Source organism: Rhyacophila brunnea, unplaced genomic scaffold (genome assembly GCF_057557595.1).
Source record: "Rhyacophila brunnea isolate RB1 unplaced genomic scaffold, BYU_Rbru_1.0 scaffold_2, whole genome shotgun sequence".
Taxonomy (NCBI): domain Eukaryota; kingdom Metazoa; phylum Arthropoda; class Insecta; order Trichoptera; family Rhyacophilidae; genus Rhyacophila; species Rhyacophila brunnea.
In genome coordinates, this window is record NW_028232859.1 from 36,833,347 (window position 1) to 36,853,829 (window position 20,483).

At 33.6% G+C, this 20,483-nt stretch overlaps 1 protein-coding gene across 2 annotated transcripts in view; it reads left to right on the forward strand.

The window, feature by feature from the left end:
- The window catches only part of LOC147072266 (uncharacterized), a 112,817-nt gene that overhangs the window by 70,357 nt on the left and 21,977 nt on the right, over positions 1-20,483 (forward strand). Inside the window, exons 2-3 of one of the 2 annotated variants that reach the window (XM_085947596.1) lie at positions 4,834-5,184; positions 19,732-20,106. In XM_085947596.1, the coding sequence (XP_085803722.1) occupies positions 5,020-5,184; positions 19,732-20,106 (540 nt within the window). In that variant the 5' untranslated portion in view covers positions 4,834-5,019. Of the gene's footprint in view, positions 1-4,833; positions 5,185-19,731; positions 20,107-20,483 lie in introns of those variants that run through there. The other variant, XM_085947595.1, reaches the window with a different exon arrangement.

Here is a 20,483-nt window from a genome sequence, read left to right on the forward strand (position 1 = left end):
AAGACATACTCATACAAATAACTGTACAGGTATTTGCGTAGATATATTATACCAACTTACATACAACATAATAATAAATACAATATAAAAAATATATAACACAATATATGATGACAATATATTGTATGTTTATATTCTATTACCTACTTACCGCGTGATAGACGGAAATACAAAATATTCGCTAACCTATACAGAATGAAGAAACAGACTGATTCGGTTTATTTTTTTAAAATCAATTGAATAGACAACGGTAGGATGTATGCGTGCGCTCTTCTACCCGCACTTAACCGCTACTGTCTTACCACTTATCTTGTATTTTAGAAACTTTAAGACACCGTCCTTTCAATCGGGAGCACCGAGTTCGATTATCGGTGAGATCACTATAATTATATTTATGTGATTTTCTCAAATCTTGGGTGTTGTGTTTGTTTCTCTTCTATTGATAAAGATACACTATTGTTTCACTATATTGGGCCTCATTGGCTCGTTGTAGTGTTAAAAAGAATATTATGTATACATTTATACAATACTATTATTATTAATAATAATAAATAATAATGACACTACTTAATTGTTACGAACAATATAGCTTTTAACCTGTCACCTATGCAAGTTTCGTTAATATTGGTCCAGTAAATTTTTAGATTTTAACATTTAAAAAACTATATTTTTAGTTATTTCGACTATTAACTATTCAAACGTATTTTTTTCTAACAGATATGTTTCTGAAATGTTGCAAAACATCTCTTTTCAATAACGTTTGCTACATTGTATTGACGTTTTAATTTAATAAAACGAATTTTTTTGTAGTACTTATTCCACTTTTAATCAATAAATTAGAACCGGTTTCGTCCGCCTCAGAGGGACATTTGAATTCGAATTGAATTTGAATTCAGTTGAAAAGGTCCCTCTGAGGCAGACGAAACCGGTCCCAATTTATTGATTAAAAGTGGAACAAGTACTACAAAAAAAAATGCGTTTTATTAAATTAAAATATCAATACAATGCAGTTCCACCATGAATTGACAGTTAACAAAATAAAAGAAATTAAAGTTTGCTACATTCTTAGATTTCGGGTATCAATGGCGTGCGGTCTATAAATGCTGTGGATTCACAGTATACCTACCCAGAAATAAAATTAAAATGAATACCTAACAATTAGGTACATACCTACATATGATTATTTTTTTAGAACTATAAACCAAAATACCAATACTTGTGATGTTTATGATTTTGGTATAATTTATTAATTTTACGACTGCTTTGAACTGTTTCGAGGCCCCCTTTTTTAAATCTTTTGACGAATCAATTGTGTCTTAATATGTGTGGGAAAAAATCGCCGCTGTGGTGATTATAGTGTATCAACACAGTACAGCACTATAAGTAGGTATACTACAAATGGCAACACTGCCTCAAAAGTATAATCTGTGATAGGTATCTGATATATGTAACCACTTTAAAACGTGGGTAATTAACGCTAACCTAGTTTCACTGATCGTAATATTATATAAATTTACATAGATCTTTGCAGCGAGATAGTTTATACAGATTTATTTACTGGGGTGGGTATTTTTTTCGATTTCGTATCTTCATTCCAAGCGGATCCTGCCGCAGAAATTCATTTCCCCGTTTCACGCGGTTTAACTTTTTTGTGATAAATAGTTTCCCTTGTAGTCTTTATTCACACCCTGGCTTTTTTGCGGTGAAATCGGATGAGATATTACGGCCTGCGTTGCCATGACAACTCAAACGAAAGCCTTTTATCAACTGCCACCATCTACCACCCCGGCCTCAGACTAATTTGGATAATATCCTATTTTTGTACTTTTTTTATCATTACCTACGCTCAGTTGGCCCCCGGTGTGTTTTTAGCACTGAGTTTGCATAGTAATTTGATGGTGCTCGTATATCAAGCTGGCATTTTTTACAGTACGAATGAAGTACTTTAATAAACTCGGCATTTAAAGTATTTAAACGTTACGTTTGAATTGAAACATAAATGACACCACTTTAGTTACGAGTTAAAAATATGTTGTTCATTTTGTACTTATGTACATTATATTACTTTGTGTAAAAAGATTTTTAGGTAAACATGTAACTATCTGAAAGCGAAAAGTCCCATTATAGTCAGGTCGTAACAAAAGACTGTTAACTTCGATCGTGGTGTTGATTATTGTTCATACTTTGAACGCAATATGGTAAATTGTTGTATAAAATGACTTTGGCTCCAGATCATTACACCAGTCAATTCTTGACTGGACATAGTGGCTTCGCTGGTAGGCTCTTTGAGCTTGGTATTGTTACCCGTTCAATATGTCCATGTGGCGGAGAAATACAGGATGCAAACCACATCCTCTGGGAATGTCCTAAAATGTGTACGGACAGGGAAGAGGTGCTCAAGTCGGTTCAACCAGCTCAAGCCCATCGTATCGTCCGACCTGGTCGCCACAAAGGCCAATTTCATTGCATTTAGAAAATTTGCGGCGTCATACTGCCAACGTGAAGATCTCTTCACTTAGAATTTTCGGCAGTTTCGTATTAGCTTTAATTTGTTACTTACTACAATTTTTAATATTGCCTCTACGTGGTCATCTCTCCCATGGGTACCTTAACTTAAAGTCATGTAAATTCAGTCACAGCACATTTGAGTGCATGGCGGTCTTAGTCTTGGGTAACTACTCCTGAGACATTCCCAGTCATAAAAATAACACAAAGGAAGATGACTTAAATGGCAATAATTGAAACAAAATATGCAATCGAAAATTCATTACAGGTTACTGCATTGCATTCGATGATAATAACTAGCACTCAGAGGCGAAGGGTGGAGATAGGCTGTTAAGGTCCGAAATAAATAGTGCACACTAAACTTTATCAGTCATTTGTTTTCATTGAAATAAGACTACAATTTACAGATGGAGTTGGTAAGTTTTTAAAATTCAATTAAACCCTGCGAAAACCATGTCGTAATAGGAAATAGAAAAAAAATACTAGTCTATTATAAATTATGCAATTAAATCATACATAATTTTGAATACCTATTTTATAGATGAAATAATATTATTTTATCTACGAGTATCATAGTTTGGTTTAGGCAGGGCGTAATGAATTAAAAAAAATATGTGTAATATGTATTCTTAATCAAAGGAAAACATATAATTATGAAAGAAAAAGTGTGCACAATTTTGTCGTATCGCCCAAAGTATACCAAAACTATTATCTATTGGTTTGGGCAGGGTTTAACAGATTTTTAAAAACTAACCAACACTATTTGTTAATTGTAGTCTTAGTTCAATAAAAACAAATATGTGTGACTAACAAAGTTTATGCCTGATCTTAACAGTCTACCTCCACCCATCGCTAGCACTACCATCGTAATTGGCAATTTAGTGCCATGGCTTGAATATTGTTGGCCTTGAGTACCAATACACATAATTTATTAAAGTGAACAGATGAACGTTGTCACAATATCACGCGATGACAGTTAATTAGTTAAACATTATAATATTGCTTTTATGATATAAATTAGGGTTTCATTATGTACTAGAATCATTACGTATTGTATTCTTTAGACTAGACTTCGACCAGTCACTAGACATCAGACTAAATGCCGCCATTATTCAAACTGAAAATTCCGCCTCCCTCACCATATAATAAAGACTTAAATTATTTTATTTAAATACAAAGATCTGATTCACGTTCACAGACATTTATATCCAGTTCTTCTTCCACGGCGCTACATCCCGGGGTGGGATTTGGCCTCCTCCACAACCGCTCTCCACTCACTCCGGTCTCTCGCCACACTTCTCCAGTTACCGGGTCTTCCTATATGAAGCCAGTCCACTTATACGGCGTCAGCCCATCTCCTTCTTGGACGGCCTCTGGGTCTCTTCCGTTGGGGTAGCCACTTCGTCATGATTCTTGGCGCTCTAACTTCAGACATTCTCTCCACATGTCCCGCCCATCGTAGTCTTTGGGACTTACAGTATCTTATGATTGTTTGCCGCATATGAAAAAAAAATCATAAAATACAAAGTAGTTTCTCCTTTTTTCATTAATTTGCCACCTCTTAGAATGTGTTGGCAAGCAATGTCTACTGACAGAATACGAAGTATGCAATTTAATACTATTTTATGATACTTTACATTTTAAAGTATTTTCATTAATCAATTCGTGTCTAAAAACATTAAAAACAAAAATAAATATTTTTTTAATCAAAGATATCAAATATAAAAAATAAACAGTTCTTATGGTAGAAAATGTGCATTAGTTGAGTGTTTTATGGTTATTTTTATTATTAAAATATAATTTAATAAGTTTTTTCGAATAATTTATAGTTTTTTTTTATATTTAACATCGATTAGACATTTACAAAATTTTACAGGAGACTCACAAACATGTGTGAAAAGTGTCCGTTTTTCATATAACATACCAACTTTAAACTCAAAAATCTCTATGAAAACTACCGTTTTTGATACTTTTGATAAGGAGCATGACTTGCACTACCATAATCAATTAAAACATGAATTTAGTGGGAGGTGGCGTTTGTCCCACTTTGATACCAAGGTACTCATTTCTTCAAAATAAAAATGTGTATAACTTGACACCTATTTTATTTATATCGAATCGAGTTTTAGTATGGTTACAATACCGTGTTAGATATATTATTATTGTTATTATTATTTATATTTTTTGATATCACGCACTTTGTGAACTTTTCAAAATATAAAGCGTATTTCTCACGGTTTGTCATATATCAAAATGTGCCGTGATATTTTTTCCATTGAGATACAAAACAGAAATAATTTATAGCCTTCCCTTGTCTTTTCGTTTCAGAAAACACACTGCCAGAGAAATGAGATAGATGGATACCGCAGCAGTTATACAACAGCGCCACCGTACAAGGGATGAAACTCCATTCCCGTGAGCGGCGATACTGAAAACTACTCCAAATAAATTCTAAGCATGGTCATTATGAATTGCGGGGGACGCGGTCAGGAAAGCTTTGATAAATTCTAAGCCATGTTTGGAAGTAAGTTCAGGACTTGGATGGAGGCGCACATCGTCAGGCCGAGGAAGAAGAATCAGCGGCAGGGCGCGGGGAAGGATTGTCCGGTGGGCGGGAAGCCGCCGATCCAAGCGCCGCCGCCCACTCCCAGGCCAAATGCCACCAACGGATGCAAACACGTGAGCTTTGAATCAATCTTCCATAATGTACGGCTGTGTGGGCTTTTAAAAGAGCTTTTTGTTTGGATTGTACGGTAATTTGGGGGTTTTGTTAAGAAAAGTAGTTGCGTTTTTATCGCATTGTAGAGTAAACCAGCAGGCATTGTTTGTAAAGGTCAAAGATTACAATTTCCTTGTTATTTTTGAGCGAAAATATAATGGTTTTTGTAATTATAATCGTGAGTAAGCACTCATTAGAAATAACGTGATTACTGATATTAGTAGGTATATACCTACCTTACTTTAAGTATTATAGTATATTTATATACGAAAGGAAAATATAGTTAAGTGCGAATTGGAAAAAATGTGTTAAATATGCTAAATTAACAATAATGCAAATATGCGTAAAGGAAAAAAGAGACGAACTGAATTAACATACAAATCCATATACCCACATAATATAATTTTCTAAAACACAATATTCTTCTGGCTCTCTTCAAACGTAGTGATATTAAACTTGTCACCCTTTTCCATTCGCACGCAATTAAATTTTTGACTATGCTCACGATAACCGAATGGCTTAAGCGTCGACTTGTAATGTCGTGGGTCCCAGATTCGAATCATGGTTCTGGCAAATACACATTTGTTTTTCAATTTGTATTTGGAGTCAGAGTATGGACCAAACAGGTTGAGCAAGTGGCTAACACCTATTTCTCGTGAAAACAAAAACTGTTAATATAACCTCCACTCCGTGTAGGCCCATATTATGATCATCTTAGAATCGAACATGGTGAAGTAGTAGTATTTTTTACGAATTAAAAAATGCACAATGGTAAATCACCATTACCGCATGAAAGTAAATTATAAATAAAATCCGCAGGCGTTGTCCACATTCTCGTTTAAAGGTATTTTAATAAGTACACATTTTTCACAACTGCTATTCTTCCAATTTAAAAAAGTATGAGTTTTACTATAAACATACCACATAAGCGCGAAGTTCGATAGTTTTAATACAAAATAATATGACGTAGTTAGAGAGACGTCGAGAGAGTAGTCAATGCAATAGGCTTCATGTATGACCAGTGGGAAATAATAACGTTAAAAATAATTAAATTTACTCAATGTAATTCGTGCGCAGTAGAAGAAATCGCAATCTGCGCAATTTAAAGATTAAGTTGTCCTACTATAGTTGCAGGATCCCCCGCCTGTCAAAAATCTCTGCTCCACGATGGATACATTTATTTACAATAACTATTTATTATCCTTAGGTTTTAGAGATCCATTCAAAATTTCAACCAATACTAGCGTGGTATTATTACGGAATATTGTAGTATCTATGCATTGGATAGAATGTTACTTTTATTTTTTTAGTTTAAATTAGTGTGTTGATTAATATAATAAAGTACATTCCAGATAATAAAGATTCCTACTTGTTGGATATTGAACAAAGTTTCACAGGTCTAATACCCAAACTAAGGCGGCGCTCGTGGTGCAGTGGGTAAGGCACTGGCCTTCCGCCCGAGTGTTCTGGGCTCGATTCCCGGTCAGGGCACAATATTTATGTGTTTTTCTCAAAGCCTGGGTGTTAGTGATTGTCAAAAATTACTATAAAAAAGCAAGGACATGGTTATTAATAATTCTAAAAAAAAATACCCAAACTAAAACATTATATTTAGAATAATAACAATAATTAATATGCCAAGTAATTATTTTGTTTTTATCCCTGAAATAATATCACTTTTATGTCTTGAGCAGAGCTTTGCAAAAAATAAAAAAAATAAGCCGGTGGTCGGTATCAATTAATTAAAATGCGACGCTCTGATTTTATCACAGCCTTACTAAAATTACTATTAGCTGACGTTGTGATTTTTTTACGTAATAGGAAAAGAATGAAACTAAGTCAAAAGAAAAGTGTTAATTATTACGGAAACGTCAGTGCTAAAATTTACATTTTGGTGCATCAATTATTATAATTAATTAATTACATTAAAGTACCAAGAAACGATTTTTTTAGAATGTTTTTCTTAGCTCGTATTCTTATTTTTCCGGTGGTTCTTTGTGAGGTACAAATCTTGCAATCGATTTTTAACTAACTTCCCGACTAGCTAGACATTTTAAACTTTTAGAATTTATCAGAACAGGATGCCAATGCATTTTTTAATAATTATTATAAAGCAATCATTATTCATAGGATGTTTATCACACTTGAATGGTCAAAGACATAGCTTATAATCAGAATCTTTATAATTATCTTCAAATGTGTTAATTTTGCCCATTTTTTGAATAATAAAATGCCTAATTCTTGTCAAATTTGGGATCACAGAGATTATCAATATAATTTTTTATCGTAAATATTTCACTATAATAATGTTGACATAAATTATACTGATGGTTTTATAAATGCGTTTAAAAATTAATAAATGTAAAAAATCTTAACACCACTGCACATTTATGTACTGAAATATGACTATATTCTAAAACATTAGAGCGAGAGGTTCAAAAGAATACTATTTTATGTAATAAAAATACTTTATGCAGTCATAAATGTTTAAAATAAATATAAAGGATAATAAGGCTTCAAAATTATATAAATAGATTATCTACAACGTTTAAGGAATGTCCAGGATCATGCTTTGAAAAATGAATAAAAGCTCCATTTTGACCTACGCTGAGCATGTCCCACCTTAAGCTAGTCAAGTCAAGTTTATATGATTCAACAGAAAATTTAAAAACGTTGTATATAACAAGTTATTTTTATCTTGTATTTATTAATGATTATCCTAACAGTTAGCTTGTAAAGAAATCCCTTTATTACGATTATTTATTAAACACAATTAATGCCACAAACAATGTAAACGGACTTATTTTATTAAATTAAACACAACGCGAGCTACAAACAGTGGTAACAGGTTTACATAATTTCAATGGATTTTATAAATTTAATAGATTACTTCTGTAATTCAAACGTTCAAAATGTGTAAAAGCTGGTGACGACATCTGGTGGTAAAATATAAATATATCCGCAAATCATTCGATTTCGTCCAAACTATTGACGAGGATTTGTGATAGGTAGGTACGTATTTATTCTACTTATTATCCCTTCCCACCAACAAAAGAACGTTGTATGGCGAGAAAATAATCATCGTCACCACGTATTAATGGACACAGTATCTGCACAGTAAAAGACTAATATTAAAAATACGCTTCATGTCTTTACAGTAGTATTATACCTACTAACGTATATACGAGGGTGGGTCAATAAGTCCTTAGAAAAGCCGACAGGTGGCGCGACTAGTACTGTAAACGGTTTGTTTTCATGCAGCGGCACTACCGATTCAGTATGCTGCGAAGTTTCAATCAGATTGGTCGGGTTGTTGTGTGTTTCTCGTACATTTAAAAAAAAAATTGCTTGTGGAAAATGGAAAAATCGAAAATGGAGAAAATTGAGTTTAGAGCTGTTATTAAACATTTTAATATAAAAGGGTTAACAGCAAAGGAAATAAAAAATGAGTTGGATTTAGTTCACGGCATATCTGCTCCTTCACTTGCAACTATTTATAACTGGTTAAATGAATTTAAACGTGATCGTACATCAACAAAGGATGAACCACGCTCAGGACGTCCTGTAGAGGTGACTACACCAGAAATGATCAATAAAATCCACGATATGGTGTTAAGTGACCGAAGATTAAAGTTGAGTGAGATAATTGAGGTTACAGGGATCTCAAAAGGTAGCGTCATTTCTATTTTACATGACAAATTGGGCATGAAAAATATTTCTGCAAGATGGGTGCCGCGTTTGCTCACAGTCGACAATAAACGCAATAGGGTGGTGGCCTCTAAAGCCCTGTTGTCGCTCATGCAACGCAATCCGGATGAATTTTTTCGTCGCTTTGTGACTGTGGATGAAACATGGATACACCACTATACTCCCGAGACGAAAGAACAGTCAAAGCAGTGGATTGCGAAGGCAAACCATGTCCAAAGAAGGCGAAAACCGTAAAATCAGCTGGTAAGGTTATGGCTACTGTATTTTGGGATGCACGTGAAATTATTTTTGTTGACTATTTGGAAAAGGAAAAACAATAACAGGGGATTATTATGCATCTTTATTGGACCAGCTAAAAAACAAAATTGAAGAAAAACGGCCTCATTTAAACAGGAAAAAAATCCTCTTTCATCCGGACAATGCCCGTGTTCACACATGTTTACGATCAATGGCTAAAATTGAAGAATTGAAGTTCGAATTGGTCGACCACCCACCGTATTCGCCAGATTTAGCCCCCAGTGACTTTTTCCTTTTCCCAAACTTAAAAAAATGGCTAAGTGGACAACGTTTTTTTTCAAATGAAGAAGTCATCGATCGGACAAATGCTTATTTTGAGGACCTTCCGAAAACTTATTTTTCTGACGGTTTAAAAAAAATTGAGAAACGTCTTACCAAGTGTATTGAGCTCCAAGGAGATTATGTTGAGAAATAAAAAAAAAATACAAAAATAAAAACTGTTTTAATGCTTTTTTCTAAGGAATTATTGACCCACCCTCGTACATTCATATTATTGTCAAAATACAAATTGATTATATACATATATAGGTATATATTTAAAGTCAAAATATGTTTGTTTGATTTCCTTTTCCTACTTGACCCCATTGGACATCCATCTACCTGCCAATTCCAATTATGAATTTTCGCCACAGATAAAGTTTTCATATTTTGGATTCGGTTTTAATTTTATGTTCTTTTATTTGACTTTCAGAATTATTTTCATTTTGACTTGGTCTATGCTAATTATTATTATACATGTATATCGACCAATGAAGCGACCTCGTGCGAAGCCGGGTGTTGCAGCTGGTATTATATTATAATTTATACTATTTCAAAAATACATTTCAGCTTGCATTACAACAAAGATGAATAGGTAGGTACCTATTTTAAATTTGCGTTAATACCATTTACCTAAATTCTGCTAACTTTTCCACTTAACTAATGAGATTTTATAACTAAGGCGGATGTAGACATTTTATAAGTATAAAACATCCGATCACACAGTATTTTAGTGAACCCATAATGTATTTTCAAAGATTTTATGTTCAATATTGGTATCAACAAAGTAAACCATTGATTGTGAGAAAAGTATGTTGTCAAAATAGTGTAAATAGGTATAGCTTTTTATCAAGTTTCTGACGCTACGAAGCAACAGTAGAAAAAACAACTCGATGGTTTACTCACTGAACTGAAAGTCTAACAAATAGAAAGCCTGTAGGTACAGCAATAAATTTATATGAAGCTTTTGGAAGACCAAGAGTTAATTATTTGATAGCACGCTCAGAGTCCATTGTCTGCGGACAATATCCTCTTTAAAGCCCGCGTGGAGTTTCGCAACCACTTCCGGTAAATGATTTTTTTATTGTTAGTCGTTAGCGCCCTCAAACTGAATATACATGAACTATCCACGAATACGAATGGATTGATGTAGAATATCAATTTATTAAGCATAGATACTTCCCATATAATTACTAGATTATGTTAAGATAATATATGTATAATTATTAATTAGATTTGTTTTTTGTCGACAACAAAATGTTTCAATTCAGTGTAGGTAGCTATCTGGTCGGGTTTCGGAGGTTTTTTTGTAAATTCTGGTATTACAACACTTCGATTGATATATCAGAACATTTTATATGTGATTAGATTGGTAATTTTAAAAATAATAATATATACGTTGATATGGTATTATGCTAAATAAACAAGATGGCAACATATTTTTACGCTTTCCTTCTATTACTTACTAGTTTACTACCATACTGTTATTAGTGATGTTTTGGTATTGTTAATCGAAACAATCTAAATAATTGTGGTGCATTATATAAAAAACTTTCTTACGCTTGTACCACTAATGCAGACCGCTTTTTTCTCAGTAGTAGGTACCATGGCAAATTAAAATCAGTGGATACACAAAAGTTCCGAGACGTGTGGTCGACAACACCCCCATTCCCATTGCGGCCCTTCTCTGATGGCGTGCGACACCCGCGTATTTCCCCATGTCCAAAACGTCCGTGCATTAAATGCCAGACATGTAACTTTATGCTATTTATAGTAACGCGGTCTAATACGTTCAGTAATTTAGGTCTTATTTATTATTTTAAGCAACTAAATATTAAAAAATTATTACCATTTTCAATTTGTTTATAACCTCTGTCGGATCTCTAATGTTCGACTAACAATGATTTTGCGAATATCGATTAGGTTTTGTTATAATATTATGTTCAACCCTAAGAATGGGGCCATTTTGAAAAAGGTTAATATCCTCAAACGGTGTCGCGCGAGCCCCCTAATTTGTCTGGGCCATTTTTAACGTTGAATGTTTTATGACTAAGAGGGAGTGGGCTTTTTAATGGCCAGCCTCTATGAGATTATTTTTATCGCCGGTTATATATTTTATTGCTCCCGGTTCAATTTGGGGGACCGACTAAACAGTGTTCAGGAATGAAAATGCACGGTCGACTTTCCCGTCGAGTTTATTTGGGTCATTCAAACTGAGGTACGGTAATTTTATTCATAAATGGAATTTATTTACCCGTTTGAAATATTATGAATTTACAATGACAAGTTTAAAAGAGAACCTGTAGGCAATGCTATCAGTGGCGTAACCAAGGGGGTATTTTGATGTGCACTACACGTACTAGGTACCTGTCATTGTATTTTGGTGTATGCATGTGATACCGACTATACTTCGAAATAGTGGCGGCTCGTCGACTTTCTAGGTAGTGTTTTAGCCATTAATTATTAAATATACATACCTACCTACTTTCTCATAATGCATTATGTACCAAGCTACGTATAACAATATGATTGTATTAATGAGGAAATGAGTAATTTTTTAGAATAAATAATCTAAAAACGTGCTTAAAAATATTAACTTAATTAATAATAATTATTATAGACTTAACATTATCTGTTTTGAACAACGGCATACAGCGAGCGTTTTTACTCACCTAGGGGTCATTTGATTCGCTCCCCAGTAGGCGTATAATAACGCTAACATATTCACATCCTTTGTCAAATGAGATTTGTACTGCGGCGACGGGATGGTACTGAGTCCCCCACGCCGGTCAGCGAAACATAGACGCCATAGTTTTCTTAAGTTGTACATAGGTGTCACTGTGAAATAGGCCGTCCGCGTAATCATCATTGTGTTATTACATAATTTACAAGCATTGCTTTATTTATTTGTAAGTATACTCAATACTATTAAATATCTCTATACAATTTCGACGGGCTTAGATGGATAAAATAAATTAAATAGTTCATTTAATCATGTAATTAAGTAGGTATATTATGACAATGATATAAATATCGGACGTGTATTTTTGACTTGAGTGAGGATGGTCCCTACGAACCCTTATGGTAGAGCCGCCCCTGCTTCGAAATAAAGTAACTCGAGATTCTAGACATCTAGGGGTTAATCATTATATTTTAAAATATGTAGGTAAAGACGCATAAAAATATTTCACGACCCTAAAAGTTATATTAAACATAACTCCCGTGCATGAGGGCATATTGCACACCGACCGGAATTATTCACTCGGTACGTAGGTACCTACTTAGTTTATACTATACCACCGGAGTGTTAATGGCTTTCTCCGCCATAAAATAAACAATCTCAGCAAGTTGTTTATGTGTTAAAATTGCCGGTTGCAATCTTGTGTGTCATTACGCCATACAAATATTGCATTAAAATGTCAGCCCACCACACGAGTTTCATTTTTCTTCACTCCCTGTCTCGTTCCCCAGCTGTGAACAGTTTTAGTTGGTTACTGTGAACCGTAGATATCCATCTGTAAACTTCATTTTCACTACTGTTTTTATTTTTCATATGGATTGCGGTAGACTTTTCCATTAACATAAAATATACGATTAAGTAGGTATATGTATGTAAAATGTACATTTCGCCATAGCACAGTCGACCATGAGCTGTCTTATCGGAAAGATATGGTCGTTTAGCATTGAGATAAAAAAAAATGTGGAGCATTGCGCACAATAATGTCCCAATAATTATTGAAGAGTGACATTCCAAAATGTTATAAGTCTGAATTTGAGATACTTAATCACGTTTTTGTAATTAGCAATTTTCCGATACTATAATGCTTGGAGATTTAACAGGTTATTAAGAAAAGAATTAGCATTGAAAAGTATTCTAATTTATGACTTTCATAAAATAAGGTAAAACAGAATAGGGTAAAATTGCGTGACTTTTTGTGTTTTAAACAATGATTGTGTAATGGAATGTGAGTTTGGAATTATCTATTGCGATAATTATTTATTGAAAATATGTTTTTAAATTTAAATCAAAACAGATAATTCAATCATTTCAAATCTAATTTCATGAGGACATAAATTTCAACACATTTTATCAGATTCTATCAAAATATGGAAACGTTTGATTTTCGACAATTGCGTCTTGGAATGTCACTCTTCAATTTTATTAGATTCAATAAGACATTAATTATATATTTGATACGTACGACTTATCACTTACGAGTACCTACCAAAATTTTATATATATTATACTAAGTAGGTATATGATTGTATTTATAATTTACTTACCTACCTATTTTCTTATGTCTTTCCTTTGTATTCCGGTGGTTTTTACTATTACTATTATTACGTTTTATGTAGATAAGTCTTCTATGTATACATGAATTTGACCCTAATACTATACGGTCATCTATTTCCGATACATTTCATGGTGAAGTGTAATATGGCCGATTGCATATTATGTACAAATTTACGGACACTCATACATACAACGGCTTCGAACGCTTATTTGTTTAGTTTCGGTTTTCGGTTCAGATCCGGTACGAAGCCCTGGTAAATACCACACGCTGTGTTTGGAATTGATCAAAAATGTCTCTGTGCACCTATCTAAATTAAACGTAAATACGTTAAGTACAGTAAAATCTACATTTCCATATTCATTATTATATTCTGCAGAATCTGGATTATCTTTAATATTATTTTATTTTAATATAATATAATTTTTATAAGTTGAAACAATCGGACGAAAAAAATTTGAATTGTCACAACGATAATATAATAGCTGTTTTATGTATTAGCAAATTGTTGTAAGTATGATTAACAATAATCTTCACTTTTTCAAGACCGATATCCTTTGCTCCGAAGCAAAAATGGTCTTTTACCTTTTAACGGTATGTGTGCATATTATCATGCTTGTTAAATTATAATATTATTGTTGTTGTAGGTATACGTTGTTCACTGAGTGTAGAGTTGGGTTTCGGGAATTCTCGAGAAATTTTCGAGATTTTAAATTCCGAATCTCGAGAATTGAAATTTTTAACATTTTGGGAAATCCCGGATCTTGAGAATCTTTTCTCGGGATTCGGGATTTCTTTATTATCAAATATTAATTGAAAAAACGATTTTATATATGAAAAAAGTGGACAGAAAACACAAAACGTGCAAAGACTGATCGGAGCATTTAACATAACGTCGACTCAAAATAAACGCAATTTTTCCAACATCAGGGAATTTTGTGTCTCAAAAGCGTACGCGATTGTGTTTTTTGAAATTCCATTTTAATAAGTAATGTTTTGAATTATTTTTGTTTTCCTACTTCTATTTTGTTCGTCTTTTTAGATAAATAAAGAAAAATCATTTTTTTTTTGGAATTTGTCTGTCTTTACACTAATTTTAGGATTTTTACAGGTTTTTTTAAATTTTCCGATATCTCGTGAATTCTTTTCTGGAATTCCCGAATCTTGAGATTGAGATTTTCTCGGGAAATACCGAACTCTAACTGAGTGAAGGTGGTACCTGCCAACATTTGGCATAATATCTGTCGGTAGGTACTTCATAGGCAGTCCAATTTTACAGAAAATTATTCAAGTATGTTTTTTGTACCAAAATTATCATATTTTTCAAGATCAATTGACTTTTTAAAAAGAAAGCCGTAAATACATTAACGTGTTTCTTCCTTTCGGATAATCTTCACTTTATCGTTTGATACCGGAAACAATTATTCTGTGTAGCTGCATTCATACCAAACACGACAGTTCTCAAGCCACGTCAATGTGGTATCGTCCTCTGCTACGTTTACCGTTGATCTTGGATAAGGATATTATGGAGAATGCTGTACCTTTGTGCTCTTATAATATGGCGAAAGAACTGTAGTATTTTTGGTTTTAATAATACATCTATCGCTCTGTTATCTTAGGGAATTTTAAGGATACGTTTATGCAGCCGCATCTCAAAAGCCTCAACTCAACTAATTAAATGCATAAAAAATCGTTTTTTCCCAAAAGTTTTCTTTATAGATTTAAGATACACGGGTCTCGTGTACAGATATCATTCGGTATTTTGTATACTGTGATTTGCTTCTAATTTCGTACATCGGACAATAATTCATGTTGGTATATCTACAAAAGTGTTTAAAAATATTCAATAGCAAATTACATAGTATATTAATAAAATTAATCACTTTAGATAAGGGGCCATCCATATACGACGACACACGGTTTTGGCTATTTTTAACTGCCCTCCTCCATCGTCCATTTCGTCACATAACCTTTTATCACCCTGCCTATATTACGTCACATTTTTGACATCCCTCCCCAACCTTAAAAAACAGAAGATTTTTTTTTAATATCACTTAAATTTATCCGTAAATCCCCGATCGACGATATATATATTTTATATTTTTTGTTTACTTTGTGATGTTATATTTTCTTTGACCCCTCCCCCCTAGAGCATGACGGCATATATGGACGACCCCTAAATGGAAACTGTAAACAAAATAATGAATGCAGACGAATGTTGTCGAATGATAGCGGAATTTTTAACTAATAATTTATAATGAAATATTTTCGTATGACAACCAAAATACTTACTATGCAGTAAGGTAGGTACATATTATTATGATAAATTTATTAAGTAATTTAAAGTTGTATGGAAAGGGAGGTGTGGCCACACGCGATTTGTCACTTATAAAGATTGTTGTGTTGCTTTTGTTTTGAGCTGTAGGTATCTGCTTTATTTATGAGAAACCCAAAATAATGTGCCATTTTTTTAGATTCCGAGAAAATTCTTCGGTTTTAGTGCAGTCAAATAATTCAATTAATAATTGAATTATTGGTAATTATTACAAGTAAAGAATGGTTAAACGTAAATATGCAAGTCGCAAGACGACCTATATTATAACATAATGGAGAATATTTAAATGTAAAGTTTTAGAGTAAAAAAATCACAGTATTTCGAGGGTACTTTTGTATAGAAAACATCTAATAAATAAAACAAAATACTATTCTTTAGTCCCGGGACCGCGCCAAGGGTGACTGCCGCCTGGGTGCCGGACCAACTTTAACATAAACGATTTATTTATTATCACACCGTCTTATCCCATTGAGACCTTGAAATAATGTTTTTCGATATTTTTGTATACAACTGTGATGTATTAGTGAAAGATCGGAGATGTCATGAATAAGAATATAATACTCGTACATAGGTATAGATCGCGTAACCAGAGTTGAAGTGGCCGAATACTCACACAGACTCATTCAAAAAAGAACAGCCTGTAAAAGAATACTGTATTCTTCACAAATTCACCAATACACACAACTTTCGTATCTGTGTCGCACCAACTCTGGTTGCGCAATCTATAATAGTTGTTTCGATCTAAATACTCAATTTTCCACCCTTTGGTGGTAGATAACGTGCGAAGATACTTACATAATATATTCCATCATAAGATTGAGTTTATATAATTTAATTACATAATAAATGAAATTTTTAAAAGCTTTTTTCGTACTTTCGCCGCCCTTTCAACCCTGCCGCCTAGGTGTTATGTACTCTGGGTGGGCGCGTCTCTGTTTAGTCACTAACTAATTATTTTTTCGCACTTTCGTGTAGGTATCAAATGTTCGGAGGGTTTTAAAAGCCATATTAAATGAAATTTGTTTAAAAGTTTGCGTTATTTGTATACGCAATAAAGAAGTAATTTATTCTATATACAAATTTTGAAGGATAATTCATTTTTGCTTAAACTTTTATCCTGCCATCCTGCGATCGTGGACATGGCAATTTTGTAAAAATACCTATGCAAATGTTACCATTTATATGGAATTTATATTCCAAGAAAACCTCAAATCACTAGAAGCGGTCTACGATTAATTTAATATACGATTAATTAATAATATTAACTGCTCACAGAGGAAAAAAACAGTGTATAATAATTAATGTTAATTCGTAGATAATGGATACATTACGTAACTCATGGCTCGAAATGGACCGGAACGCACCGGAGCGCCGTTCCTGTTCGTGAAATCGGTAAAATTATCGCTCCGTCTCGTGGAATAAATAATTTGACCGTCTGAGCTAGGCCATATAATAGAAAATCTAACACACTTATTTTTATGAAAAAAAACACATACACTTTACTATGTATGATTACTAAAAATCTTCAGACAACTGTCGAGCGTTCCGGTTCGTATTTTTTTCCATTTCGAGCGCTGACGTAACTCTACTGTTGAATAATTTGCATAAACAAAAAATCATTTAAATATTTCATATTATTCAGATCTAACAAATAAGGACGTGAAAAATGGTATTCATTTCATTTCTAGAATTTCCACAAAAGGCCTTTTCCATTAACGCGAAAACAACAAGCAAAATAATAATAATATATTCGCGTTAGAAGTTTTCCTGTGAAAATGTCCGTTGATTTATATATTTGCAAATTAGTAAGCATTTTCACGTTTGCACTCCTTAAAATATCATGTTTCATAATGAAAATGAAATATTCCTAGGTAGGTCCATCACAACCAAGGTTAATATAATAATACATTTAATGTTTTAGCTTAATTAACAACTCAGTGGACCGTTTATTTTATAATTCGAGTAAATTACCATAACGATGGTATAAATAACGTAACGTACCTATACGAATGTTTTGTCATTTTGTGAAATTTCATGTTAAATGATAGTCTCATGTGTGTACCTACTGAATACATCACTGCCAGTAGATGACCTCATACCTCATGCTCAAAGTATTAAAAATACAAAAATGTTAAAAAAAAATAAACAGAAGGTATTATCTTTCCCGGTTCCCCCACCCCTTGTCGTCGTCGGAAAATTAGCTATCATGAATAATATCATACTAGATTAAATTGATAGAGATGAAACTTCAAATCAAATCTGACCTAATGCCTGTGCTCCATTAGCACGCAATACAGATGACTTTTTTTCGCATGGAGCAGCCCCAATCTGCGAACTAAGTTCGCAGACCAGGTTCGTTGGATTTCAAACATGTTTGATATTTTAATCTCCGAGTTGCCAGAATTCGTCCGTCAATCACTATGAAAATTCGATTTGACATTAATACGCAATCATTCGGACCGAAACAAACCTGTACCTAAATTGTTTTAAACAGATTTATTGATTATTTTTTTAATTTACATAATATTAGAAAATGAGAGATTAAACAATTATTTTTTTATTTAAATTTATGAAATTCATAAAGGAAAACGTAAAAAGTGTGTTGTTTTCATCGCTATATTATTTTATGCAAATCTACATATAAATAACACTAAAAGGATTATCGGAAGACGTTAAGATAATCGCAACTTTTGACAGTTCGTTGATCGTCTATTGGTCAGTGACAGAGCATAGACAAATCGGACGATTTATTGTCCTCGGACTTTTGGCGCGCCTGCATAAGCCCATCACTACACGACTAGGGACGTCGTATCGAAAGAAAAGGGATCAAAATCTGGTATATATCGAAAAGAAGTATCGGTCAAATAGTATCCATACTCATACCATTGACGTTCCTATTTACGACTGTTTTTTGTTGATACGGTGACAGTAAAAATGACTTTCGTATAATGTAAAATAGTAATGTGCTGTATTTTACATTGACAGAAGATAATCTAGCTGTTATCTTATGCGCCAGATTAGACTTTAGGAGCACAAAATGTATTACATAGTCTCCTCAATGTTTTCGATTCATACACTTCATCGCCTCTCGGTGGCGTAGTTACTAAATTAACTGCAATCGCGCATCTGATTAAAAAATACGTTACTGTTCGGTTATACGGAATACAGCGGAAAACGCATTTTGAAAATAGCCGATAAACTGGATTATTTGTTAGTTTGGGTTAGTTTAGGTTAGGTTAGGTTGGGTTAGGCTGGGTTAGGTTAGGTTAGGTTTGGTTAGGTTAACCTAACAAATAATCCAGTTTATTGGCTATTTTCAAAATGCGTTTTCCGCTGTATTCCGTATAACCGAACAGTACCAAAAATACTTCTTTCTTTGTTCTAAGTTGAGCGAGTATCAAATGATTATTTATTATTCGTAAAAAAGTGTCTTAATATAAGCTTTAATTGAAATTAAAAATGAAATCTACATTAGTTATTGTAATATCCCACCACTATTGACAACAGTAAATTTTAATACATATTTGATTTGAAACTATATGCAGTATATCGAGAACGCTATATTTAAATTAAAACGACATCCGTTTTAAATTATATGTCTTTCAATTTCTTTACAGAGCTGCAGCAGTTCGAGCGGCGGCAGCGCCAGTGGAGGCCCCGGCAGTAGCATGGAAGCGATGCTGGGAGGGGGCGGCGGCAGCGTCACCGGAACAAGCAACAGGCCTGGCGCTCCGCCCTCAGCGGGGGCTTCCCTCTCCTCCCCCGAGAGCGCCTACTCTACTGGGTACTCCACGGATGGAACATCCCCAGGAGCGTCTTTCCCTCCAGAGTACTACATCAACATCCGAACTGGAACGCATTACTTCCAGCAGAGGCCTCCCCAGGGTCAGCAGCCTGTGCCGACTCCTCTGCCCAAGGCGCAGCCGCCTAAGCAGGTTGAGTTTCTTCTTGACACTAAGTCACCCGCACTGCTGAAGAAAGATGTCCCCAAGGTTTGTATAGATACTCTTTTAGCATACAAAATATGTCAAAATCTTATGTCTAATTCACCCAATAATAATATTTTAAAAACTGTGATTCGGTTAGTTGTAGATAATTATTTTATTTTATATTTAATACGATTACCCTAATTTCTTTGACCTTTTGGGTTAATAGAATTAATTACATGATGTAATGACAAATTAAAACGAATCAACGAAAAGGTTACATTTTGGAAATTTTTCACTAAGTTTATCATTGTAGTAAAATCGAAAGTTAACTACATACTTGATAATTATGTCGTATTTTGATAGCGTTATTCAGTTAAATGACCAGGAAATGTCGTAGTCATGTAGCTCTAAGCTAGGCAGAAAATCAGAAGCAATTTTAA